Below are 27,763 nucleotides of genomic sequence, written 5' to 3' on the forward strand. Positions count from 1 at the left end.
ACCGGTAGTTTTTTCCCTAGGTGATTAAAAACATGGATTTTCCTGGTAAAAACCACCTCTGATAAATACCATACCAACATTAAGAAGACATTTAAACTTATATTTATCCTCTCATCTAAAATTACATTTTTTTCCACATTTGTGATGGTGATTTGGTGGTGCTGACTTCTTTCCACTAGGATCTTGACTGAAGCTACCAACCTACATCACCTAGGCCACTAAAACAGCTGTCTGATAAACAGGTTAGATTTCTGATCTCTGCTGACTCATGCTGGATTCTGAGCAGTAAACTAGAATTGAAAGGTCTGGTGAGATGTCCAGTATCATCAAACACTACGTGGTTTGAAAAAACAAACAGGAAACAAAACAAAATCTGGCTGATTAAGTAGAACAGGTGCAAATTATTTCTAATGCATTTCAGGGGAGCTCTAATCTACTACTACTGACTATTGAGAGGACTTCACCCCTAAATGAAGGAGCCAAAAAGTCTATGGCATTGTACTAAGAAAAGTTGCCGTGACCTGAGTGTAAAACCATTTTTGTATTAAAAGAATTGTGATCTCAGATAATCGGTTCATTTTGAAGCATAGCTGTTCTTTGTTCAGGAAGTGTTTCACTTTCTGTAGAAAGAAAACCAGTTTGTGAACTGAAAAGAGACATTTGAAGAGAGACTGTTTATCAGATAGCACATTTTCTTGCTGTCAAAGAGCTGTGGTTGAGTGTCTCTCTTCTCTCTTTTATTTTGACCCCATATAACTCCAGATTTTTCTTTCAACCGATATGAAAGAAAGTAGTGCTCTCTGGTTATCGTACTGAAATTAATTTTCCTAGATGCTGGTATGTTTCCAAGGAAACTGGCCAGTAATATGGTAGGGGTGAAGGGTGCAGGGCCTAGTTGTAATTAGAAGCTGGTGAAACATTTTTGGGTGGCAGGCTATTTTTCAGTGGAAAAAATTTTCTTCATAAGTGAAAATGTTAGTGAGAAACCATTTAGCTTTTGTTCAATATTTGTCATTTTTAAAGAATGCTAAGTGTGAATGTGCTCTTTCCCCAGTGGCTGGAGCCTCCACCTGGGGAATTTTCTGGCTAGTAAAAAAGCATTTTGTTTTCTTTTTTTCTAAATTTTAATGCTGTTTTGCAAAATATCAAATTTCTGTAGTTCTGCCCATTTTTTCAATTGTTGAAAAGTTTTGACCAGCACTACAACTGGCCAAAAACCACATTTTTGATTATTTTTTGTTGAAAAATTCACATTAATTTTTTTATCAAAAATTCATTTTTGATGAGAAATTCTGTCAAAAACTTAAAATTCAGGAAAATTTGACCAGCTCTGATCATTTTATTTGCCTTTCCATTTAGGCCCTGATCTCTGTGTACCTTTGCTATTGTGAATTGTCTCATTGAAATCGGAGAACTATTCACAGTAGTGAAGTTAAATGAGCCTTTGCAGGCTCACTAATGTCTTTGTTGGTCACTGCTGTGTCTATTGGCAAATTTGTATGTGTATGGTGGCAAATAGCATGCTAAGATTAAAATATTTTCACATTTAGAATACAACCATGCTGTGATCCTGAGAGATGACCTCAAGAGCTAAGTTGTACCAGTCCTGGTTCTGTGTCAGATGGGAGATATTCAAGGAACAGTCACTTTGAAAAACAAACACGGGAACACACAAAAAAAAACAACCAGAAAGAGAACTAAATTATATTTGTGCACATGCTACAAATACTAGTATCCTTCCAGTAAGGGGAGGGTGAATTTTTATGTCACTAGTAAAATAGACATATGTTTTATGTGCCACAGTAGAGACCTCATGCTATGGGTCCTTGATTTGCCACTATCTCTGAGCTGTGTGTAGATTGGTGGTCACAAAGAGTGGCTTGCAGCTCACTGATCTTTGGTTGCCCAGCCCTGGAAGAATTTAGAGCAGCAATGGGGCTACTTTAATTTCTGTCACTGGCATAGAACATTATACCTACTGGAGGAGGATCAGGCATGGTGGCACTCCATTCCACCAGGCACCAGCCCCACTATGCCCCTCACATGCTTCCTTTCTTAAACCCAGAGGTTGGGGATATCGCTGGAGCAGGAGGCACCAGAGCATCATCACCAACTTTCTATGGCAGGAGAGTTCCCCTATGCAAGGGAAATTCTCTATCACATATCTCTTGCCACGAAGTAGCTTTAGAAGACTGGAGAATCTGGTCCTATGTATTACTGTTTGGTAGGTTACTTATGTGAATGGCCAAATGTTAAACAACAGCTTCGCATAAAGAAAAAACGGAGGAGCAGGAGAAAAAATAGGGAGATGGAAAAAAAAAAGAAGAAAGTGGATAGTGAAGGAGATACGGACGTCTGTGAAGAGAGCTGATGTAAGCTAGTATTAGAGAATACGAAATGAACCAACGCAATTTGAATATTGACTATCAAATACTTTTCAGCAAACTGCTCATGAGAAATCTTTGGGCTAAGTATTCTGAGTACACACTAAACGGTAAATAAATTGAGAAAATCATAAGCTCCTTGAAGATAGTCCATGAAAAGGAAGAGAAATTTGTTGTTAAATAAATTATTCACAACAGTTCATTCACTTAGTGAGTATGTGTATGTGTCTGAGAGAGAGAAATTTGTTTGCGATTCCTCAATATAAATGCAAAGTTGTTGTAATTTTTGATTACCAATAATAAAATAATCCTCTGTAACCTCTCTAGTTCACTTTTTCACCTTATGTCATATAAACAAATATTGAGCCTATATATTATTCCCATCTGAATTATTGGTAGAGGTCAGGAATGTTAGGAAAAAAATTGAGCAAAAGCATTCTATTTAAATTTTAATAAGAAACACATCTGACAGCTGAAGGAACAAAAAAGAGGCGGCATCAAAGAGGGATGTATATTGACAAACATTGTGAGGGATCCCTTGCCTTAGTTTGAAATATCCATAGATGCTAGTTCATTATCAGACTACTTACTGTATGTGTGGCGGCTTTCATTTTTTTATCATTAACAATCTTTTAGGGCTGTCAGTAAGTAATAAGATTGCATGTGAAGGGATACAGATTGTGGTATAGTGTAAAATGATTCCAAACTTCTATCAGAAAAAATTTGAGGTGGAGTGAGAGAGTTAAGTCTGGCAGTTTATCAGAAATGGGGATATTTGGCATAGAATGCTATTAAGCAGATTATGTTATCTCTTAGGAACTGAGAATGCTGCGGTCAGGAGGAAATCAATTTCCTAGGGTGCTACAATAAATTTGTCTTGGAACTAGAAACTTTCTAATTGCAGCCCCCGAGGGAACAATAAGCCAAAAACCAGGCAGATAGTTGCTTCCCCGTCCCCCTTTTTCTTCATCTAAATTGTTTTTGGCATCCTAACAACTTTGCACATTAAATGTGTGGAAAACACTGAATACTAGAGTTGTTGATATCACATGTACAGTAAGGTTACTTGGTAAAAATCAGACCTTACTGAGCAGTTTTGCGGGGATGTTTAAATCTTTTTGCTCAGATTACTTTATTAAAGCTGGGAGTGGCCCAATCAGTACTAAAAAGGAGGAGTTGTTTCCATCCTGCAGGGTCTGAAAGAAGCTATATAAAAGAGAAGGTTTTTCCAACTTGAGTCTTAAGGAGGTAACTATAGTATGGACTATTACGTTTTCTTTCCTTCTATTCGGGTTGTCATTTCTCCCCCTAAGAATACTATAGCATGCACTGTAGCAGTGTTCAAGAGACTCTGTAAGTAGATTCACCTTTAACCCTGTTGTTCGTGAGTACTTTAGTTGGAGGGGAAAAAAAATCCTCAGTTTGGAACTGGAATTTTTTTGTTTGTTTTTTTTAAGAGTATTCTTATTTCTGGTTCTAGTAGTGGTGCTTAAAATTAAGAACAAAAGTTTAAAATATTCTTACATTCTTGTAACTTAAATTCTTTTTGGCCCTGATCCTGCAGCTTCTCTGCACTGGTAGTTCCCTGTATCCATGCAGAGAATTTCAAGATGAGGGCCTTAGTTTATTATGTTCTGTAATATGGCCTTTGATTTTTAAGGTTGAGCTGGGATGGAAGGGTCCAGGGGTATGCCTGGAGTGAGATACTGCTTCACCCTCTTCAGACCGGCTATCTGAGAGGGCAATTGGGCTGTGATTTGCAGAACTTGTTTTAGATGAGGGGCCTCAGAAAATGAGCAGAGCTGCTAGACGCCACTCAGTTGCTTTACTTGTCCTTAAGATTAGCTGTTGAGTTGGACATTCTGACAGCTCAGAGCAGGGGTGGGCAAACTTTTTGGCCCAAGAGCCACATCTGGATATAGAAATTGTATGGCAGTCCATGAATACTAACAAAATTGGGGTTGGGATGCAGGAGGGGGTGTGGGCTCTGGCTGGGAGTGTGGGCTCCGGGGTGGGGCTGGGGATAGGGGGTTGGGATATAGGAGGGTGCCCCAGGCTGGAACCAAGGGGTTCAAAGGGTGGGAGGGGGATCAAGGCTGGAGCAGGGGTTTGGGGCGTGGGGGATGGCTCAGGGGTGCAGGCTCCAGGTGGTGCTTACCTCAAGCAGCTTCCAGAAGCAGCAGCATGTCCCTCTCCGGCTCCTATGTGGAGGGCAGCCAGGCAGCTCTGCCGCATGCTGCCCTGTCTGCAGGTGCCTCCCCTGCAGCTCCCATTGGCTGTAGTTTGCTTGCTTCTGGCCCAGAGTGTAAGTGATTAGTGAAAGATAAATTGATGGAATTTAACAAAATAATAATGGGCTGTATAGTTACAAACAGCTCAATATGATTAACATCCTGATTCAGCAAATCACTTAAATGCTTAAGTACTTGGCTAAATTTGGGTGTAACACACAGTTGTGTATGAGGCTATAAATGATGCATGTTTAATTTAGGGATGGTCAAAAAAAATTATGATGGAACTTTTTTCTATTGTAAAAAGTCTGTTTTATCAAAATTGACAGGTTTTGAAAAGGTCAAAGCATTCAATTTTATTGGAACAGAATGATTTTTCATTTCATAATGACTTTTGGTTTTTAAATTTATATGTTTATATATTTTAATTTTTCCTAAACCAATTACCAATTAGAATACCAGTCATACAACACCAGCTGAAATACCAATTACCAATGAGCAAACTAAGTACCAATTACCAAATCAATTAGAATACACATTACCAAACCAAAAACCAATTACCGAGCCAATTACCATATTGAATTATCAATGTGAATGTCAATTACCAGTTTCCAGTTGCTGTTTAGAATACCAAACACAATTATTTTACATTATTTTATTTTATATTTTTTTAAAAAATATTAAACCCTAATTTAAAATAATGTACAAATTAAATTAAAAAATAAGATATTTAATTTAGTTTGCTCATTGGTAATTGGTATTTCAGCTGGTGTTGTAGGGAATTTAAACTGAAACAAAATCTCTTGATTCACCCAAAATAATTTTTAAAAAATTGTTTAACGGAAAATCTCAAAATTTTAACGTATTATGACTTAGAACAATTTTTCCTCCGAAATGTCAGAATTTTTCATGGAATGGAAATTCAGCATTTCAGCAGCCCTAGTTTAACCCTCTTTGGGAGCCCTTTTATAATCATCTGTGTTGGATATGCAGTGAATGTGTGTGTCTTCTTCTACCATGCTCTTTAATGAACATAACTGAAGAGGTGGGCACAGATTCAGCCCTGCTGTAAGCAGTACAACTGCATTAACTGCTGTGGGGTTACGCCATAGCTGACTTTGGCCAGCAGTGGTTATGTTTTCATAAATATCAAATATATGTAACAAAATAGCTAAGGCATCCAAAGGAAGAAGGTGAGAGCTCTAACATTCCACACATCTGTCCAAAGACTAGTCATAAGAAGGGCTTTTGAATATGTAGTTCAAATGTACCATTAATATTTTATGTATGACCATTCTAACGAAGTGGTCCCAGTTCAGCAAAGCATGTAAGTATGTGTTCAAAATAGGAATTACTTGTGCTTAAAGATGAGCACATGCTTAAGTGCTTTGCTGAAATGAGCCTCTACTTCATACTGGGAATACTAGTAATATCTCAGTTCTCTATGGATTTTTTAAAAACCTATTTCAGTGTGTTCTTAAAAAGGGAAGAAAAAAAATCCAGAACCATTTTGGGTTGTGGGAGCTACGTGATGTGGCAGTAAGGAGCATGGGAATTGTCAAGGAAATCTAAACGGTTTGTGTGCTTGTTTGCACACCAATGCTGAAGATGATCTTCCATATTATAGCATTGCTGATGTTTAAGCTTGGGGGAAGGTTTGAGTGTACTCATGTGCACTTTTTCTTCAGCCCAGCCATAAATTTACCGGTGTTCTTTTTAATTCTATAAAGAAAACAACTACAGAATCATGATGCTATTTTTAAAAATGAAAACAAAGGAAGAGTTTGAAAAGCTTGATCTTCTTCTGGCCTCCCTGCCAATTTGAGTCCAGATTTTCAATTTAAGAGAGTATTTTAGTTAATGGAGCAGGAATTTGGGAGACAGGACTTCCAAAACCCATTCCCAATTCCTGACACAGTAGTTCTGTTGACCTTGGGTGAGTCACTTAATATCTCTCTGCCTCAGTAAACTATCTGAGGTGCTGTGTAGCTTAAGTATTTAGTGTTATGTCTACCTGAAGTTTTCATGATTTTGTTTGATATGGAATCAGTTTTGTCAAATTAGAATTATTGCTGTAGTAGAACAAAATAAAGATGGCAACTGTGAATGAGTATAGACTTTACTTCTCTTGGAAATGACAGATAGCTGTGAGATGAATAAAAGGAATTATGTAGCCCAAGACGAGATTACTGACAATTCCTTAATTCTGATGGCTGTAGTCACAGTATATGTTAAATATGTATTTTGAAGAAGGAAAAAATCCAAAATAAATAATTATATAGATCGTCTTTGCTGAAAATCCTGTTACTACACCTTGCATTACTTTCATTGCTAAGTCAAAACCTATTATAATCCTCTTTATTGTAACAACATTTCTACCAAATAAAAATGATTTGGTTCCAATTACATGATTATGATTGGGTAATAGGATTTTTTTTCTTTAGTCATACATAGTGTAAACAAAAGCTGAAGGCTTTTTCACAGTGATGGTAACTGTTTATGTTTTTCTAGGGTTGATTGAGAAGCAAGAGGCATCAAATCCAGCAAATATCAGTCAGCGAGAATTAGGCTTGTTCCTAACAGAAAACATGTCTGAAATTGATTTTGAGGAATTAGCCGAAATAGGTAAATATTTTTTATTGTACTTCAAATAATATCTTTGTAGAATTACAGATGATTTAATAGAGCGTCTTCACTAAGTGAGAAACTTCACAGGCATTTTGTAATACTATTTTGAGCAATCCAATATGAGTTATAGCTACTGTACTGATGTGTACCCTATTAAAGCCATTAGGGTTGAAGGTTAGTTTAATACATGCAGCTTTTATGAATTATTGGTATATGTTCCCAGTGCAATTCTAGGCTATTGGAATATCACCATCATCACACATTGTGGCACAAATGGGAGTCATTACTCCAAAGAGACAAGTATTGAATGTGCATAGAGATTGCGGTATTGCATGTTATCTCCGAATATGTTAGAAGAACAGAGCAATATGACCCTGGTTTTATGGGGCTCATCAATTTGAAAAATCAGTGTATAAACAACCCCCCCCCCCCAACCTCACTTTTGAGGATGCCAGACTGAACCTTGGAGGAGAAACCTTTCACAATCTATATTTTACTCTATCTTTCCTGCCCGGTCCCATATTATCACTTTGATTTCCCAGTCATCATGTACTTCCACAACAGCTGGCCCGTGCTCCCATTTTAGTCCTGAGGACTGAGCCAAAATCCAGTTAAGTCAATGGAAATTAGAATCCCATTGATCTCAGTAGGTTTGGATCAGGCCTTTCCTTTTCCCTCATAGCCAGGGTTAACAGCAGTAACCGCCAGTAGGAACTGAAGCAGGGTGATGAACTCCTTTCATATATAGGCAAAACACAGTAGTTGGGTTGTTCTCAGTTTGGAATAATGAACATTTTTTACTATGAGACATCCTCCCTCCTACCTTTGCCAAAAATTAAAAAATGGCTAATAAGGAATTATTTCAATCAGTTCAAGGTAGCTAGAAAAGTTTCAGAAAAGTTCCTGATTTATAGTAGGGCGTCTTTAATCCCTGCATGTAACTACAGTGCAAATGAATACACGTTTGCTTTACATCTGCAGTTCTTTACCATATGAGTCTAAACCAGTCAGAGTTAATGATAAATTTTTACACTTGAGATTACCTTTGTACAGTACAAAATAAGCTTAAGAGTGGCAGTGTGTTTATAAAACTTTGGTTTAAATTTCTTGGTCTTTTATGTTAAAAAGTATATTTGTATATTTAAGTCAGTATAGCCTTTTGTATATCAATTGATTCTGGTGAACTCAGTGTTTGTAAGCACATTTGTTTACTAAACAACTTCCCCTGTTCTACCCCATGATGTTAATAACTCTTTCTATCCCTGCCCCGCTTTGTCTTTTGTTTGTTTACTAAGGTTGATTATACTGTGCAGAAACTTAAAATTCATAAGCAAAACTGAACACTGTTGTCCTTGTTCTGATTTTTAATGTGATTCAAAGTTGGGTTTTTTTGTTGGTGGTTGGTTGGTTTTTAAAAAAAAAAAATTTTAAATCATGTCTGGGTTGTGTTTTTATTATCCATTACTTCCCAACTAGCTCTCAGGGCATAAGTGTGCTGTCCTTACAGCCACAGCATCCAGCTGTTCAGAGTGATATATTTTTGCCTTTGTAGTTCATCATTTTTAAAGGATAGGGAAGTATAAATTTGTAGGCAATGTTATGAATTTTATCTTTACATGTGTGCAGAAGTAACAAATAGGTTATTTTGATAGCTACATCTTTTTTCTAAGACTAAAAGTGCCACTATTTTATTTTCTATGGATTTTTTTTTTTATTGTGAGAGTTCAGGGAGAAGGTAATGATATTTTAAACAAATCCACACACACATGCATACCTGTACAAACCCCGGGCCCAGCCATGAGTGTAATCATTTTTCATGTTTTTTAAATGCATTTTTGTTACAAAGTCATGTTAAAAGGCAAAATGAGACCAAAAAAACCCCCCACAATCCTAATATGTTCCTGTTTAAAGGGTAATCTGATAGATATTGGAAAATTATGCAATGGAAAATAAAACAAATTATTTAGAAAGAGTATTTTCTGCACAGTTATTACTTATTTGCACATAAATCTGATTGGAATCAATACCTTATATACTCTGTTTTCCCATATATATCTCGGATAGAGGTCAAGTTATATGTAATACATAGATGTTCAGAATGCAAAATGTTGTTGTTGAAACACCCAAAAAGTGGAGTTAATAATGTTCCTCTTTGAGTGATGGTCCCTATTGTATGCCACTAAGGGTTACGCATGCACACTGTGCATCCAGAGTTGGAGAATTTGAAGTAATGTCTGTTGGTCTGCGCATGCGCCCTGCCTCACCTTGTGCTTCCATCTGAGGCGATAAAGGGCAGGGCAGATCCGTCCACCAGGCATACAGACCCAATGGTAGAATAAGAACTTTTTAGCCTGATCACAGCAGTTCTGCCAGGACTAGCAGGGCTCCTCTCTTCCTCTCCTGACAACACGGTGGCTGCATCAGCCGGATCAATTCTCCGCCAGATCAATTCAGACAGTTCCAGGAGAGCTAGGGGAAACTCCAGATCCCTGTAGAAGAGATCCAAGATTCCCAGCACAAGCGTCTGGATATCCTTCGCCAGTGAGAATAGCATTGCTGATTAACAAAGCCATACTGGAAGCTGGCAGAACGGTATGGCACACCCCAGCCACATGCACAGCTGCTCCCAAAGGAGTGAAAAAATGCTACTATGTTCCAGCGAAAGACTCCAAATTTCTTTTCTCACCCCCACCCCCAAATTCCCTTGTAGTCCAGGCTACTACAGAAGGATCTGAACAACAAACACCCTCAATCTACAGCTAAAGAAGGGAAGTGCTTAGATCTTCTGGGTAGTAAAGTATTCTCATCTTCCAGCCTGCAACTGAGAATCGCAATCAGCCAAATATGATTTCCTGAACTAGAGCAAATTCAAGGAAGGGGGACAGAAGGAGATAGGGGAGACTATCGCTGAGTTGTAGTGGGCAGGGGTCATTAAGCCAGGGCTGCCCAGAGGATTCAGGGGGCCTGGGGCAAAATGGGGAGCTGCAGTGCTTGCACTCACCCGGTGGCGGTCCGGTTCTTTGTTGGCATTTCGGCGGTGGGGGGGCCCTTCAGTCGCTCCGCGTCTTTGGCAGCACTGAAGGGCCCCCCTGCTGCTGAAATGCCGCCAAAGACCCGGACTGCCACCGGGCCAGGGCTCGCGGGACCCCTGTGGGGTCTGGGGCATGGGGCAAATTGCCCCACTTGCTCCCCCCTCTGGGTGGCCCTGCATTAAGCCAGTGGTATCTCTTTTTAACAGCCCAGTGTGGCCTGTGAAAAAACCCGATGGGTCTGGGCAGATGACGGCAGACAACCGGGCCCTGAACAGTGAGGTGTCCCCCCCCTCTTCCCCAGTCCCGTGGCCACCATTCCTGATGATGTGATTTTAATTGAGGCCATCGGGCAGACCGAGGGGGAATGGTATGCCATTATTGATCTGGCCACACCTTTTTCTCAATTCCCATTGCTGAAGAGTAACAAGCCCAATTTGCCTTCACCTGGGGCAGGTGCCAATACACTGTCACTCAATTGCCACAGGGATATGTCCACAGTCCCACGTTGTGCCATGGGTTGGTGGCACATGACCTCCAGATGTTTACCCCCAAAGAATCAGTGACTATTTACCACTATATTGATGATGTGATGATTCAGGCGATGGACCATAATGTAGTGGAGTGAACCTTGCAGGCGCTCACCACTCACATGCAGGCCAGGGGTGGGTTAATCCCAACAAAGTACAGCCCACCAGCCGATGCGTGAAATTCCTTGGGATCGCGTGGCATGGGTCTCAGTGGCACATTCCTCCTTCTGTTGTAGATCAAATTGCCCAGCTTGCAGCCAAGGTTGAGGCACAGCAAGTGATCGGGTTGTTTGGTTACTGGCGTAACCACATCCCACACCTTGCTTTGCTTTTAAAGCCCGTTTATAATGTCACCAGGAAAAAGACGGCATTCGATTGGGGCGAATCCCAGCGGCGTACATTTGAGGAGGCTAAAGCTGCCATCCAGATCGCAATGCCCTTGGGCCCCTATGATCCTCATAGCCCCTTTCACCTGGAGGTGTTAGTGCTGGAGGATTACGCCTCTTGGAGTCTGTGGCAAAAATTGTTGGGTGCCCGCGATAAGCGGCCCCTTGGATTTTGGTCTTGTAAACTCCCTGAGGCGGCCAGCCAGTATACTCTGTTCAAAAAGCAGCTTTTGGTTTGCTATTGGGCCCTGATTGAAACTGAGCACCTGACTGAGGGGCAGATTTACAGCCTAAAATCCCCATTATGAATTGGATTTTGGACCCCAACACTGGAAATCGAGTGGGGAGCCCACAACAGAGCTCTATTGTGAAGTGGAAGTGGTATATTACTGACCATGCCCCCTCAGGACCCCAGGTCACTAATAAGCTTCATGAACAATTGGCGCAGCCCCAGGAGGAGGACAGGGCGCCCCCCCCCACTGCAGCTCAGCCCACACCTGAAGCCCCCACTGTGCAATGGGGTGCCTCATTTGATAGTTTGAGCGCTGCCAAGCGGCCCTACGCCTGGTTTACTGATGGCTCAGCCAGGTATGTTTGTAATACGCGGCGCTGGAGAGATGTCGCCTTACATCCTGTTCGCCAGTTGCACAAGACTGCCGAGGGACAGGGAGCCTCCAGCCAATATGCTGAGGTTTATGCTGTGCTGCTGGCGGTGAGCTGGGCGCTTGCCCTTGGGGACCCTGAGGTACGCCTGTACACTGACTCTTGGACAGTGGCTCAGGGACTGGCCACCTAGATGGGCCATGGAGAGCCCAGGATTGGGCTGTCCATGGCACGCCTGTGCGAGGCGCCCCTATTTGGCAGGAATTGTATTCCGATTCACAGGACCTTTTGATTTATGTGTTCCGTGTAGATGCCCACCAGAATCGTACCCAGGAGCATCATTGGAATGCTGCCGCGGACCAACTGGCCCACATAGCCAAGTGTACGGCAGCCCGCACTGATGAGGGGGCGGCTCTTTCCCTCTTGGCTTCCTGGATACACACACACTCAGGGCACTTGGGCCCGGAGGGGGCGTACCATTGGGCACAGGCCCGAGGTATCCCCACTTCACATGTAGCCCTAAAAACAGCTAAAGCCATTTGTAAGACTTGCCAGATTGTTAAGCCCTTTCAGGTGGAAGCCGGCTCCCCTGGACAGGTGCTGCAGGGAGACCAGCCTGCTCAAATTTGGCAAGTCGATTATGTTGGCCCACTCCCTCACGATCACCGCAAGGCGTATATTCTCACCATGGTCGATATGGCCACCAGCTATGGAGAGGTCTGGCCGGCATCCCATGCTGACCAGTGGAATACAATCACCTGTGGGCATTTGTGACAGGGTGCTGCCAACAACACGTGGGTTTACGACAATGGCTGGGGGGTGTGTGTGTGTGTGTGTGTGCATGTGTGTGTTGTTGTTTCACATAGTAGTCTGGGAGGATGAGGAGCCCCCGGTGGAGCATTGCCATTGCAACATCACCCATGTAGTTGACCACACCATAGGCTCTAGCCTGATTTGGGGTGTGTTAGTAATGTTGATTTAATTTATCCACTTAATTTAATTGTATTTAATTATTATTATTATTTTATTATTATTGATATTAATTAGTATGGGTTTCAGCTCGCCAATTTGTTTGATCAGAAGATAAAGTTCGTCCTGAATCAGGCTTCACAGAGTTTATAAAAGGACCTTTGGGGGTATGACAGGAAGCTTACACTGAAACAGATACAGTCATAAAGACCTTTTATTAAAATCAATGAAATAGTAAGCAAATGGTAAAACAGTTAGAATTACAGAGTTACAATTGAATTACTGTTATTCAAAAGATACATATGATAATACAATATTATGTGCTACAAACTTTGGTTAATACTCACACTCTGTTTTAATAACCTGGTGTTGGAAGATACGGGACCATGCCTGTAGCAGTTCCGTTTTCACACCTCTAGCAGAGGAAGCTAAATGCAGAGCTGTTAAAGCTGTTTACTCTTTACCTTAACTCAATAACGTATAGGGAAACCAAGCTTAGCATAGTCCCTTAAAACTTAAAGTTTGAAAAGAAATAAAGTACGGCCTATTAATAGTTAATAGCCGTCGTAGATGAGTAGCATCCATACCTTGTTGAAGGTGGATGCAAATGAAGAGTAGACAGGAGTAGATAGGTGGGTAGATTGCATCTCTAATGGCGAGCTGCCTCGCCTTTTTATAGGGCGTTGGTCGGAAATCCTTCCTCTTATGCCCAAATTTCAACTTCCCCCACAGAAATGTTAGGGTACCCTTACCCCATAGGCTAGTATGTATGTGCGTATAGATGACAAGTATGTACCCACTTGTGGTGTACTTGTTAGGTCTGTGGAAAAATCCCCTTTTGCCATCCTTCATTCTTCACTGGTTTAGGCAAAAGGCCTCTAGACATCTGTGTGGGTGTTTTATCTATTTTTACTTTTCTGGGTAAGGGTCCCAAAATGTGCTAACTTTGCCTTAGCTTAACATACAGGGTTTTTGGCGTGTAGGTCTCTTGCATTACAGCCAAACTTATTTTTAATATAAATCTATAAGCCTATTACATCACATACTTAAATTTTATAAGAAAAGAAATATTTATACAAACAAGCAGATTAATCCTTAGGGCTACAAGGTGTGGTGTACTGGAGCACCACGAGAAATGCTTACGAGCAGTGGCTTGAGTTCAGACCCTGGAATGTTTCTCTGGAGCTTGGGGTTACCTTTGCTGAGTTGGAATATTTTTTGCAGCAATACTCTATGGTTTCTCAGGTGCTGGTGGAGTGTGGTACAGCACTCACACGAACCCGGGTAATAATGTTGTATGATCATGGCTCCCTTGTCCGGATGGCGAAGGCTGAGTTGGAGCTAACTGTTCATTATTGGTGGGATGTATTTAAGGGTTGGTCTCCTAAGGCCACGGCTGCCCTAAATTTAATGTTGCATCCCACTGTTGTTGTTTTTGTAGTGATGGGAGGCTGCTTTGTATTGTGGGTTGCCCTGTGTTGTTATATTCGATGGATGGCACAGCGGGTGTGAGTGCTCATGGCATACCGTGAAGCTGTGTATGGTCCCCGCATCAGCATAGCTCTGCCAGGAAACAAGGGGTGGAGTGTTGGGGCTGACCACAAGTTACCGTGGCCTTTTATTACAGGATGGTCTGGGTGGAGCTAGGAGTGAACTGGCTTTGATCGAATGGGCTGGCTTGCAGCCACTCCGACTGGATAAACAAGTGAAGAGATAAGCAGGGCCCAAGAATGTTAAGTGTGGGAATAGCAAGCAATAGTGTTTCCTGCCAGAGCCTAAAAATGGCTATGAGAATTGCTTTTGACGAACAGTCTCACCTGCGGACCTTAGCCTTGTGGGTGCCCAGGAACTCCCCACGCTGGAGCAGCGCCTGCTACGAGCCCTCAAGGACAAGGCTGGAAGGTCCGGTACTGTCTGTAGCAGAAGGGGTGTAAGCATTCATTCTTGCTTGCCTGCTTGGTTGCTGGAAAGCACATATTTAGTAACGCGTGAAGGCTGGGAAGCTTTACAGGTCCTGCTAGTGAAGGCAGGGGGCTGGACTCGATGACCTTTCAAGGTCCCTTCCAGTTCTAGGAGACTGGTATATCTCCAATTATTACCTATTACCTATTACCTTCTTGTACTTTGGCAATAAAACTGGTTATACTTATACACCTGGTGTGGCTTCACTGAGTGTATCCGAGCCCCTCTTTGGCGTGACACTCAGGGCTCCAGCCATGCGGGAGGTAGGGGTCTTGGGGCTGCAGGGGTGTGGCACGGGCAGAAAGGGTGGAACCGGAGCTAACCTCCCCAAAAGGGGTCTCCACCCACCACTCATGGACGTGATTTTCAGCAGTACAAAACATTCTTTCCAGCAGCAGGAAAGACTCCACTAGGCAATGTTACCAAGCCAAGTGGAAACACTTCTCATCTTCGGCTCAACACAAATGAGTCTTAACAGAATCAGCGGGGATCCCCCTCATCCTAGACTACAGTCTCTCCTTAAAGTCATTAGGTCTCACCCTCAGTTCTTTGAGAGTCCACCTGGTGGCAGTTAACGTGTTCAACCCTCCAGTGGAAGGTTACTCTGTCGTTATGCATCTGCTTACCACTAGGTCTTGGAAAGGCCTCATCAGAACTTTTCCACCTGTCCAAATGATCATACTGCAGTGAGACCTGAATCTAGTTTCTATGCTAACAGTGCCTTCCTTTGAGCTGTTAGCTTCATGCTCCATGTCCTTCCTTTCTATGAATGTTGCCTTCCTGGTTGCAATTACTTCTGTGAGATGGGTTGGCGAGCTCAAGGCTCTGATGACAGACCTGCCTTTCATGGTGTTACACAAGGATTAAGTCTTCCTATGTCTACACCTCAAATTTGTACCAAAGGTGGTGGTCTCTCAGTTTCACATCAATCAAACCATCTACTTACCTGTTTTCTTTCCGAAACCACATGCTTCTGCAGAGGAATGTCAACTCCATTCCCTTGATGTATGGTGAGCTCTTGCTTTCTGCCTACAGAGAGAAAAACCAATCAGGAAGTCCCCTTGACTACTTGTGGCAGTAGTAGAGCGACTCAAAGGGCAAGCCATCTCCACCCAAAGAATTCCAAATGGATTTCTGGTGGCTTTAAACTCTTCTACCAACTATCAGGCCTGCCTCCTACAGGGGTGCAGGCTCACTCCTCGAGAGCTCAGGCTTCAACTACAGCCTCCCTTCAGGACATTCCACTTGTAGACGTATATAGAGCAGTCATGTGGAATTCGGTGAACACCTTTTGCAGTACACTACACCTAAATGCAGGACTCGGCAGCGGACGCCTCCTTTGACACGACAGTTCTCCGCACAACCATTCCATCCTTATCCTCGCACCCTTTTTCAACTTAGGTACTGGTTGTCAATCACTCTCAGTGGAATAGTCACTTGACCATCACCCGAAGAAGAAAAGAAGAACTTACCTGTAACTGGAGGTTCTTCAAGAGGTGTGGTCCCTATCTGTATTCCACTTCCTGCCCACCTTCCCCTCTGCTGCAGATTGGTCAATTTGGAATAGAGAAGGAACTGAAGACATGATCTGTCCACCCTGCCCTTTATTGCCTCGGACAGAAGCACAAGGCAAACCAGGGCGCATGCACAAACCAACGGACACTACTTTCAAATTCTCCAACTCCGGACGCATTGTGTACATGTGTAACCCTCAGTGGGATACAGATAGGGACCACACATCTCAAAGAATCTCCAATTATAGGCAAGTAACCTCCTCTTCTTGACAATATTACTAACTTCATCTTAATATAACTTGTATGATAAAGAAACAGCTGACATACTGAGTGATATGCTTTGGGAGAACAATAATGTGGCTCTTGAAATATCAGCCTTTCTTAATTTAAGCCATCAGGTCACTTGCATGTTAGTATTTCAGTTATAATTTTACTCTAGTATATTTCTCAGAATCATTCTTTTGAACAGTATTGAAATATTAATGGCTGTGACTTTGCATTCAGCTCACAATGTGTTTGATCTAGGTATTTGTTTTCCCACACCAAGGCCTGTGCATGCTTGGGATCATCTCTTTTTAAGTATCACACTTGTTTTTGGTGAAATGCCATGTCCATGTACAGTAAAGGGCCATATCTACCTTTCACTGAAAATTTCAATGGAAGGGAGTTTGGACCTTGAGAGTCCAATCCAGTGTCCACTCAAGTAAATGAAAAGACTCCTATTGATTTCACTGCATTTTGCATCAGGCCCTTAGTGCTTTTCTTAGGCTCTCTAACCCACTGTCCTCCAATGCATTTAAGGTTTCAGACAGTGATTTTTCTGTCTCAAAGAGCTTACGATCCAAGTATAAAACAAGATATGACAGACAAACAGGGGAAGCGTAAGGAAACAGTGAAGCAACATTGGTTGTTATGACAAGCAGTGATCACAGCATAAGAACTGCCTAACTATTGTCAAGTTTTTGTGGGCAGCGTAGCCAAGAAGAACTTAAAGGAGGGCAATGAGAGAGCTTTGCTGCAGATGTTTATGGGGAGCTCCTCCCATGTATGGAGTCCAGCATTGGAGAAAGTATGAAGGTGCTTCTTTGAAAAAGTAATAAATGAGTGAGTGAAGAAAGCTGGCATCATTGCGAGATGGAGGGTGGATCTCAATTTCGCAATATTGTATGTGAGATAAAAGAAGGTTTTTTAGTAGTTGATTTTATAAATTCTTGCTTACTGCTTTAGAATTACAGAAAGATGAGGCAGAACATGCAATAATGGAAAAGCGAAAGACCTCCTTCACACCAGCAGCATGTGAAGACACTGAACTAAGCATTAATCATCCATACTACGATGTTGCAAGGCATGGCATTGTGCAGCTAGCAGGTATATTTATAAAAATTAAAATGCATGACATTTCCTAGATTTAGCAGATGTTACTCTGCACTTTATTATATTGTTTCATATTACACTATTTAAAGTGATACCTGGGAATAGTGTAGACACTTTGGACCCCGATCCAGAAAAGAACCTAAGCATATGCTTAACTTCAAACGTGACTAGAGTTTAAGTACACTCTTCAGTGCTTTGCCATCGGCCACAAATTCAGGTTTGGTTTTGTTTAAAAACAAAGGTACAAGACCTAAATATGAATAGATGTATTTGTTTATAATTAGTGAAAAGTTATTTTGTTTTTCATTTCCTGTATGTTATGAAGCCAGACGCATGATCATTCTACTAGCCCACAAGAAACTGAAAAAAACAACTGAGCAGTCTAAACTGTTATTGTCTAAAATGAATGAAATGCCAAATGTAAACTGTCAGTGTAAATGGTGAAAATGTAAATTTATCACCTGACTTTCAAAGAGGAAGTCAATGGGAGCTGCAGGTGCTTCACACCCTGGAAAATAAGGTCATTAGATTTTAAAAAATTCTGTTTTTAATAACGTATAGCATTTTATTTGTGACAGGTAAGCACATCTTTAAAATGTTTATCTTGCTAGTGTCCCTTGTGGGGTTTTTCCCTTTGATTTGTTTTTGGCACTATGTTAACTTGCAACACAACAGTAATGCATAAGCCTGAGCTTATGAGTAACCTTGACATTTTTGCACCTCAACTACAAAGCCTGGCATTTTTTTCAGCATGAAATAATAACTAATAACATTTCCCACTTGTCACCCTGATGAATCCCAAAATTCTTTACAAACTTAGAGCACGGTTTTTGCACCTTTTACTTGCATAGGGCTAGGTCATGAATTTCCTGAATAAGGATGAATTTAAGCATATCCTTTAATGCTTTCCTGAATCTAGGCCATAGATGGCAGTCTAAGAGTCATTAGTACTTGATCAATTGATTTACTCTGGAGATCTTGAAGTACTAGATGAGCCAATTCACTCTGATATGGCCAGACCCAGAGATGTCTGGGTTGACACACAAATAGGGTGAAATCCTAGCTCTGTTGGAGTTGATGGGAATTTCACCATTGACTTCTATAGGGCCATGATTTTACCCATAATATCTGTTGAACATATATGTATATTTTCAGGTAAAACTAATTTACCTCAGCTTCACCACAAACTTGATACACAAAGTAAGAGTTAAGGGAGAGATGGCTAAGAGAATACAAGATTCAAACTCTATTAAGGTTGACAACTTTCTAATCACACAAACCTGAACACCCTTGCCACACCTCCTGCCCTCCCCTTCCTGAGGCCACGCTCCTGCCCCGCCCCTTCTCCGAGGCCCCACCCCGCTCACTCCATCCCCCCTCCATCCGTTGCTTGCCTTTCCCCCACCCTCAGTCACTTTCACTGGGCTGGGGCAGAGGGTTGGGGTGCAGGAGGGAGTGAGGGCTCTGGCTAGAGCGGGGGCAGGCTCTGGAGTAGGGCCAGAGATGAGGGGTTTGGGATGCAGGAGGGAGCTCTGGGGTGGGGTTGGAGATGAGGGGATTGGGGTGCAGGAGGGGGCTCAGGGCTGGGGCAGGGGGTTGGGATGTGGGCTCTGGGGGGGGGGAGTTTGGGTGCAGGAGGGAGTTCTGACCTGGGGCAGGGGGTTGCGGTGTTGGAGAGGGCAAGGGTGCAGGCTCCAGCTGGGCGTCGCTTACCTTGGGCAGCTTCCAGAAGCAGCCAGCATGTCCGGCTCCTAGGCAGAGGGGCCAGGTGGTTCCGCACGCTGCCCGTGCCTGCAGGCACTGCCACAGCAACTCCTATTAGCCATGTTCCCAGCCAATGGGAGCTGCGGAGTCAGCGCTCGGGGCGGGGGCAGCACATGGAGACCCCTGGCCTCCCCTGTGCCTAGGAGCTGGACATGCCTGGCCACTTCTGGGAGCTGCGCAGAGCCAGGGCAAGTAGGGAGCTTGGCTCAGCCCCGCTGCACCACTGACTGGACTTTTAGTGGTCCATTAAAATCTCCTGGATTGCTTTCAATAGCCACCGGGAGATCGAGGCTGATTCCGGTAGACTCCCAGCCAATCCAGGATGGTTGGCAACCCTAAACCCTATTGACTGAGCAAAATACTAATCTGACAGAACAAAAGTACTTTAGGATGTTTGTGTCAGGAGCTTGTCCCCTGACCACTCCTCTGGTTCTGCCCTCTGATTCTGCTTAGGCCACTAGGCAAGACTCCTGTTCACATCACTGGGTCACATCACCCACACCCCGGTGTGTGACAGAGAAAAATACCAAGACATCAAAGCTCTGCATGAAGTCCCTGAAACTAAATTAACAAAGAAGTGTGAATGAGCTGGCTAACCTTTGAAATAGAAAAGAAATTTAGAAACACAAATAGAGACGTTAACAGAGACTTTGAAAATATCAAGGTCATTATAATGTCCCTCCAGCAACCTCTACCGCCTGCCTCGTTACACATTGTTATAGGATAATACTTCAGTAAATAAAAGGGATCATCTTTTATAGTCAACTTTAGCAGATCTGCCAGAAAATTGTCTATGAAGGCAATGCTTTTTTCTCCGCTGTTATACCTAGCACCTGAATGTTGTGGGCCTGGATTTGAGAGTCTGAACTTTTCCTTCTAGCAATACATTATACTTCCAATCTCTTGTTGTAAGAGAGGTTTTCTTTTATGTTTGTGTACCTCATCTTCCCTGCACTCAAAGCCCCAGTGGAATTAATTGACACTTGTCATTTGTCTACTGTAGCTGCTATTAATTCTAACAGATACCTCAGTGTTTATACTTCCTGGAGGATATCATAGAAATGTAGGATTGGAAAGGACCTCGATAAGTCATCTAGTCCATCCTCTGCACTGAGGCAGGACTAAGTATTTTCTAGACCATCATTATATGTTAATCATGGCTTATAAGCACAGTGCCTGATGCGTAGCTCAACCCTCTGAAAGATGCAGTTTGAAAATTTCTTCTGAGATTTGCTTATTATTTTTTATTTGCATGGCAATCTTAGTGCTTTCTCCTGAATGAGGAAATTGGCATGAGAGGAAACTGGTTGTTGAACAAACTATCTAAATATCATGTAAGCAAACAGAAAATATGTCCTCCATATTCTGAGCCAGGTTCTGCTCCTTGAGGAGGAGGAGTTTAAATGGTGGGGAAATTCAAAAGGGGCCAAAATTTTTGAAGTAAAATATATATATATATATATATATATATATATATATATATATATATATATATATACATACTCTTCTTCTTGAGCCAACTCCTTTAAAAAAAAATCATGCTTTCACTGATGGTGAGCTACAGGAAAAGAGAATAGGAAGTGGATAAAGAATGTTAAATAGCTTTTCTATTCAATAACAGTCTCGCCTGACTTATATTTATTTATGGATGTTCAGCTCAGTCTTGTGACCTATCAGGGGAGGGGCATTTGCTTCAAGATTTCTCTGGAGTGAGAATCAGCATGGTTTTAAAAAATACTCATTTGCAGCTTCCTTGTTTCATTTTAGAGCTCCCTTCTAAGCATGTTTGCTCAAACTGAAATCAAAAGGCCATATATATATCCCTGGCTTAACTCCATCGAAGCAAATAGAAGTACTCCGGGGATGCATCTGGTTAAAATGTTTACTTCTGTACAAATGATCTTTTTAATGTGACGGCCTTGGTAGTCAAAAATAACTGCTTTAAGATCAGAAAGCAGTGGTTTTAGCTGGCATGTCAGTCAGGAATAACATGCTGGAGCGTAGTAACCACATTGAACAATTTAAATGCAAAACCCAAGTGCATTCCAATAGCCAGCAGCTGCACATCAGAATCTTTGTTTAATATTTAAAAATCATAAAATTCTAGGGGAGAATCAAATAAGAAGAAAAGATAAAGGAGGCGGCGGGGAGGGGGAATGCTTCAATTCAGCAAAGAGACTTCTCTACTCCCTCTTTTAACTGGTAGTCAATCAAATTCATATGCTTGCTGGATTTAAAGCAACTCAGAAAGGAATAGTCTTTTCAAATCTACTTCCCCTCTGGGAAAAGGTCAGTTCCTTTTGAAAACAAAAATAATTTTTAAAAAATTATTTGTATCTAGTTCATTATACATTTTAATCATCTCTCAAATAAAACAAATTATAATTTCAGTGTTTGGAGTGGCTTAGTTAAAGTAACTCTGCAAGCTGTTCATTCCATTCTAATTTTGTGGTTAAAGACAATGGAATATATTACAAATGGATAAGGAATGAGAGGACAGAATTTAAGTGAAGATTCTGTGCAATAATTGTTCTGGCTTTTACTTTGATTTTATTTTCCACAATTTTTTTAAATGCAAAAAATGGCCTTTCATTATGTTTTAATAACAATCTAATATTCCTCTCATAAATTAAAATAATTTATACCTGCTTACCATAACAATAGCTTTGACAAGATCCAAAAGATTCTTTGGAGTCTATTTCACACTGTATAAATAAGAACAAAGTTATTCCAATTTCCACTGTCAAACAAAAGTGTGGTGGATTTTTTTAAAGAGTTCTAGCTGTAATAATTGTTCAGACTGAAATTGGGATGTTTATTCAGATTGACTTGTCTCATTAATGCTGATCTGCAGTTGGCTATTTTACATATATGTCAGCTTGAAACATGCAAATTATTCTGCTGGTCTGGCGATGTACTCATTTGTAAGCATATGAACATTTTTGGAATCCCACAGCAGTAAAGGCTGTTGCAGGACTGATTGTTTTTACTTTAATTTTGATTAGAAATAAAATTGAGATTTTCTTGTGGTGCAAGTAGAGGAACATGTAAAAGCTACATAATACATCAAGCTCTTTCCCTTAGCTTCCTCTGACTGCCAGAAGCTGAGATTGGATGACAGGGGATGGATCACTTGATAATTGCCCTGTTCTGTTCATTCCCTCTGAAGCATCTGGCATTGGCCGCTATCGGAAGACAGGATACTGGGCTAGATGAACTGTTGGCCTGACCCAGTATGGCTGTTTTTATGTTCCATTATCCTCCCACAGTATGGCCTCTAATTATTTCTTGCATGACCCTATGTAGTGCTTTTGCATGTGTGCTGATTTTGTGTGTTTCTAGAAGAAGTTCTGATTTCTGCTATCTTAATACTTAGATATGTGCTTTTGTCCTGTTAGCTCAGGGGTGGACAACCGATGGCAAGCGTGCCAAAGGCGAGCTGATTTTCAGTGGTACTCACAGTGCCCGGGTCCTGGCCACCGGTCCAGGGGGCTCTGCATTTTAATTTAATTTTAAATGAAGTTTCTTAAACATTTTAAAAACCTTATTTACTTTACATACAACAATAGTTTAATTATATATTGATGATGTTCGTCCATCGTTTTCGAAGAAGACCTTAACATCTATCAGGTTGTGAGCTGTCCACGGTGCGTCTGCAAATGGCTGGTAAGGCCAATACGGGCATGGAATGTTCTGCCACATGTCGGGCAGACATGTGTGGGCACCACTGTTACAGCATTTGCAGCTCTGGCTTTACGGAGTGCTCGCTTCTCTTGTGCTAGGGTTATCCTTCTGGCTTCAGATGTCTGGCAGCCTTGGTGGATCAGCGTACGCCATGTCGATCGGTCTTGTGCCAGGGTTTCCCAGGAGGTGATGTCGATATCCAGGGACTTAAGAGAGGCTTTCAGCGTATCTTTGTATCGCTTCTTTTGTCCCCCGTGCGATCGCTTTCCTTGAGACAGCTCACCATAGAAGAGCTGTTTGGGGATGCGGTGGTCTGGCATCCTTACAACATGGCCTGCCCAGCATGTCTGGGCTTTCATAAGCAGAGTGTAAACTGACGGCAGGCCTGCTCTGGAAAGGACTTCTGTATCAGGCACCTTATCCTGCCACCGAATCCTCAGAAGTCTGCGGAGGCAAGTCATGTGGAAGTGGTTCAGTTGCCTAGCGTGCCTCCTGTATACAGTCCAGGTCTCACTGGCATACATCAGGGTAGTTAGCACTACTGCTCGGTAGACTTTAAGCTTTGTAGCAAGGCTTATTCCACGGCGGTCCCACACGTTGGTCAGCAGTCCGCCAAATGCAGAGCTTGCCTTGGCGATTCTGCAGTTGACCTCGATGTCAATTGTCACTGCGCGGGAGAGGGTGCTGCCAAGGTATGTAAATTGGTCCACTGCTTGCAGCTTTTGCCCCTTCACTGTGATGGTGGGCTCTTGGTGTTGGGCTTTCGGAGCTGGCTGGTGCATCACTTCGGTTTTCTTTATGTTGATAAGAAGGCCAAAGTTATCGCATGCTGCTGCGAATTTGTCCATGCTGGCTTGCATTTCCTGCTCTGATCCAGCATTCAGGGCACAATCGTCAGCAAAAAGGAGGTCTCGTAGCACAGTCTCCTTTATCTTGGTGATATTATAGACTTATAGAAAGAGATCTTCTAAAAATGTTAAAATTTATTACCGGCACGCAAAACCTTTAAATTAGAGTGAATAAATGAAGACTCGGCACACCACTTCTGAAAGGTTGCCGACCCCTTGTTAGCTGTTAGGCTATAGCTGGTAATTTGAATTGACTTGGTCTTGGTTTTAAAGCTGTTACCAGTTCACTAGCTTCTACCCCTTTTCCACTTAAAATGATTGTTATAATAAGGTCTCCTCTATACATTTCTCTTTTCCAGTCATTTTAATCGAAAACCACAAAATACAACATTCACATAGCCCATACAAGAAATAAATGTTTCGTATCGGTCTTTTGGCTATCAGACTATACACACTATATTTGTCTTTTAGAAATCAAAACGGAAAGTATTGCACAATAGGAAGGTCTAAAGTCTTAGGGTATGTGTGGACTGTGTATTTGCTCAAATTCAACAGGAGAACAAGGGTCTGTTTATAATCTCTTTTACTTTATGATACCCTAAGAACACAGGAATCTCTATGTAAAAGAAAATGAAGCTGAGCTTGAGCGTCAAAGTTCAGATCTGAATGTGAACTCTTTCAGAATTTGGGAGTGTTCGGATCTGAGGATCTGGTCTAGGCACATCTCCAGAACAGACCAGTGGTCTTTCTAATCTGGTACCATGTGTGACGCCAGTAAATCAGGTGCCAGCTCTTGTCAAGTCTGTAGGCATCCGCTGAGCACTGACAAATTCACAACTGGAAACTAGACCTGTTCAATTATATGTTAATATAGTTGAACAATGGGTGTTAGACTTTTAAGGATGTGTTTGGACTCTATAAAATGCTTGTAAATTGATGCATGCATTAATCTCATTTGTAATGTCTGTATTCCATGCTACAAGGTAAAATATGTTTGTTTTAGAATTGTAAAAATGGCTGCTTTGAACTTGTGAACTCAGATGGGAAGAGAGACTCCCCCCACCACCCATCCAGAAGGTGTATCAAAAATTAAGTGGTCCATTGTAGGACAAAAGCTTTGTTTATTTCCCCATCTACCCATGGAGAAATAAGTGCAGAAGGCTTCATCCTATCTGTCTGAATGCTGTAAGAGAGAAATAAAAATAGCTTTCTTGCACTCTCACAAGGGCTGGAGTTAAGAAACAAAAAGCGGAGGGCTCCAGGGTCAACCTGGATTAAGCCCTAAAAAGACATTTAATGCTGACAAATTACTATATCTCTGTCACCAATTATCACAGACTCATTTGTGTATATATGCTTGCTTGGTTTCACCTGTAAATAGCTGTCATTTCTTTTTCCTAGTTAATAAACCTTTAGTTAGTTTATTACAGCATTGGCTACAGGTGATATCTTTGGTGTGAGATCAGGGTAAGCGACTGGTCTCTTAGAACCAGAAGCAACCTGAATATTTTGTGATTTTTGGTGTTGGTTACCATTTATCACTAAGTCTAGCTTGCCTGGGTGGCAGGATAGACTGGAGAGCCCAAGGGGACTGTCTGTGACTCCATGGTAAAATTGCTACAGCAGTCTAGGAGTTCACATTTGTTACAGGGTTAGTGAAATCACTGCTCTACAGGCAAAATGCTTCTGAAATAAAGGTAGTCAAACTTTACTAATTCTGGGTCACTGAGAACGAAAATGATGCTTAAAATTGTTGATTGGCTCTAGTTTTCAAGTTATGCTATTGGGTCAGTATATACGACCCTTGACTTGGGAATAGCGGAGGATAAGTGAGTTATAAAGGGAAGGGATCTCAATTTAAACCAGAAATGACTAAAATATATCTTTGACTGGATCTATGAATAAATCTATGACTGGGTTTGGACAGTACTTGCTTTTTAGGCAAAACAATGAATGATGCAATCTGAAGCTGGTATTGCGTCATACATGATATGAATTGCATCATGTTATTCCTAGAAGTCATGGATGATGCAATCATAACGAAGCTTACATCACTCTGCTGAACAAATTGCCCTATATCAGCTCTAGAAATCATACAGTGTCGTGCTCTCTTATTTGTCAGTGTTTGATTTTGCAAAGGGACACATTTCTGTTTAGCCAAAGTGAGCAGAGATGCCTCGTACTTGTGTGAACAGTGCAGATAACTTCTGCTATGTTTGTGGTGAAGTGACTTTTGCATCACAAAAGCGCAGTATAACCACTATGGTTAAGAAAGCCTATCACCTTTATTTTGGCTGCAAAATTGGAGGTCAGGACAAGAGGTGGGCCCCACACATATGCTGCAACACTTGTGCAACAAATCTTCACCAGTGGTTGAACAGGAACAGGAAATCTATGCCTTTTGCAGTGCCAATGATTTGGAGAGATCATACCAGATCATACCAGCAATTGTTACTTCTGAATGGTGCCTCCAGTTGGGAAAGGTGTGTCAAAGAAGAAAAAGTGGACTGTGCATTATCCAAACATTCCATCAGCTATACGCCCAGTACCCCACGGAGAAGGACTGCCGGTTCCTGATGCACCAGAATCATTCTCACTTGAGTCAGACGAAGAGGAAGAGGATGAAACTTCTGGTCCTGAACCATCAATGTCACAGGACCCACATTTTCTCCCATCCTCCTCCTCTGAACCACACCTCATAACACAAGGTGAACTGAATGACCTTGTCAGGGATTTGGAACTACCCAAGAGTAAGGCAGAGCTGTTGGGCTCCAGACTACAGCAGTGGAATCTCCTGGCAGGTGATGTTAGGGTTTCCATGTTCCGTGACCGTCAAAAGGATCTTGTCCCATTCTTCTTCATGGAAGGTGATTTTGTAGCCTGCAACAACATCGATGGTGTGATGGCAGCCCTCAACATCGTTCACAATCCAGATGAGTGGAGACTGTTCATTGATTCATCGACGACGAGTCTTAAAGCTGTTTTACTGCATAATGGCAATGTTTTGCCATCAATTCCAGTTGGTCATGCAGTCCATATGAAGGAAACCTATGACAACATGAAACAACTTTTGAGGTGCATAAACTATGACCAACATCAGTGGCAGCTTTGTGGCGATTTGAAGGTTGTTGCTCTCTTGCTTGGTCTGCAGACTGGATACACAAAGTATTGCTGTTTTCTCTGCGAATGGGATAGTCGTGCAAGAGATTCTCACTACATCAAGAAAGATTGGCCACTCCGACAGTCATTGGAGCCTGGGAGGAAAAGTGTTCAGCATCCACCACTTGTTGAATCAAGGAAGATTTTGTTACCACCCTTACACATCAAGCTGGGTCTGATGAAGAACTTTATCAAGGCTATTGACAAAACACAAGCAGCTTTCAAGTACCTCCGTGGAAAATTTCCAAGGTTAAGTGAAGCTAAGATAAAGGAAGGTGTCTTTGTTGGTCCTCAGATTCGTGAACTTCTTCGAGATGATGCATTTGACCATGCACTGCGTGGCAAGGAAAAGACGGCATGGAAAGCCTTCCAGTTAGTGGCAATACATTTTCTCGGAAACAAGAAGGCAGACAACTACAGGTTGCTGGTGGAAAACCTCCTCAAGGCATACAAAAGCCTTGGTTGCAACATGTCACTAAAGATACATTTTTTTGCACTCTCATCTAGATTTTTTTTCCACCGAACTGCGGAGCAGTGAGCGACGAGCACGGCGAGCGATTTCACCAGGACATTGCAACAATGGAGAAACGCTATCAGGGCAAATGGAGCCCATCAATGCTTGCAGACTATTGCTGGACAGTGACAAGAGATGCTCCATTTAATGAATACAAGAGACAAGCCAAGAAGCGCCGAGTAGA

General features: G+C 41.9%; 1 protein-coding gene across 4 annotated transcripts in view; it reads left to right on the forward strand.

The window, feature by feature from the left end:
• ARHGAP8 (Rho GTPase activating protein 8) overlaps positions 1 to 27,763 on the forward strand; it is a 111,046-nt gene that overhangs the window by 19,735 nt on the left and 63,548 nt on the right. For 2 of the 4 annotated variants that reach the window (XM_044994914.1, XM_044994905.1), the window contains exons 2-3: positions 7,127 to 7,240; positions 17,464 to 17,604. In XM_044994914.1, coding sequence (XP_044850849.1) covers positions 7,204 to 7,240; positions 17,464 to 17,604 — 178 coding nt within the window. In that variant the 5' untranslated portion in view covers positions 7,127 to 7,203. The remainder of the gene's footprint in view (positions 1 to 7,126; positions 7,241 to 17,463; positions 17,605 to 27,763) is intronic. The other 2 variants (XM_044994931.1, XM_044994923.1) reach the window with 2 other exon arrangements.

Source organism: Mauremys mutica, chromosome 1 (assembly GCF_020497125.1).
Source record: "Mauremys mutica isolate MM-2020 ecotype Southern chromosome 1, ASM2049712v1, whole genome shotgun sequence".
NCBI lineage: Eukaryota > Metazoa > Chordata > Testudines > Geoemydidae > Mauremys > Mauremys mutica.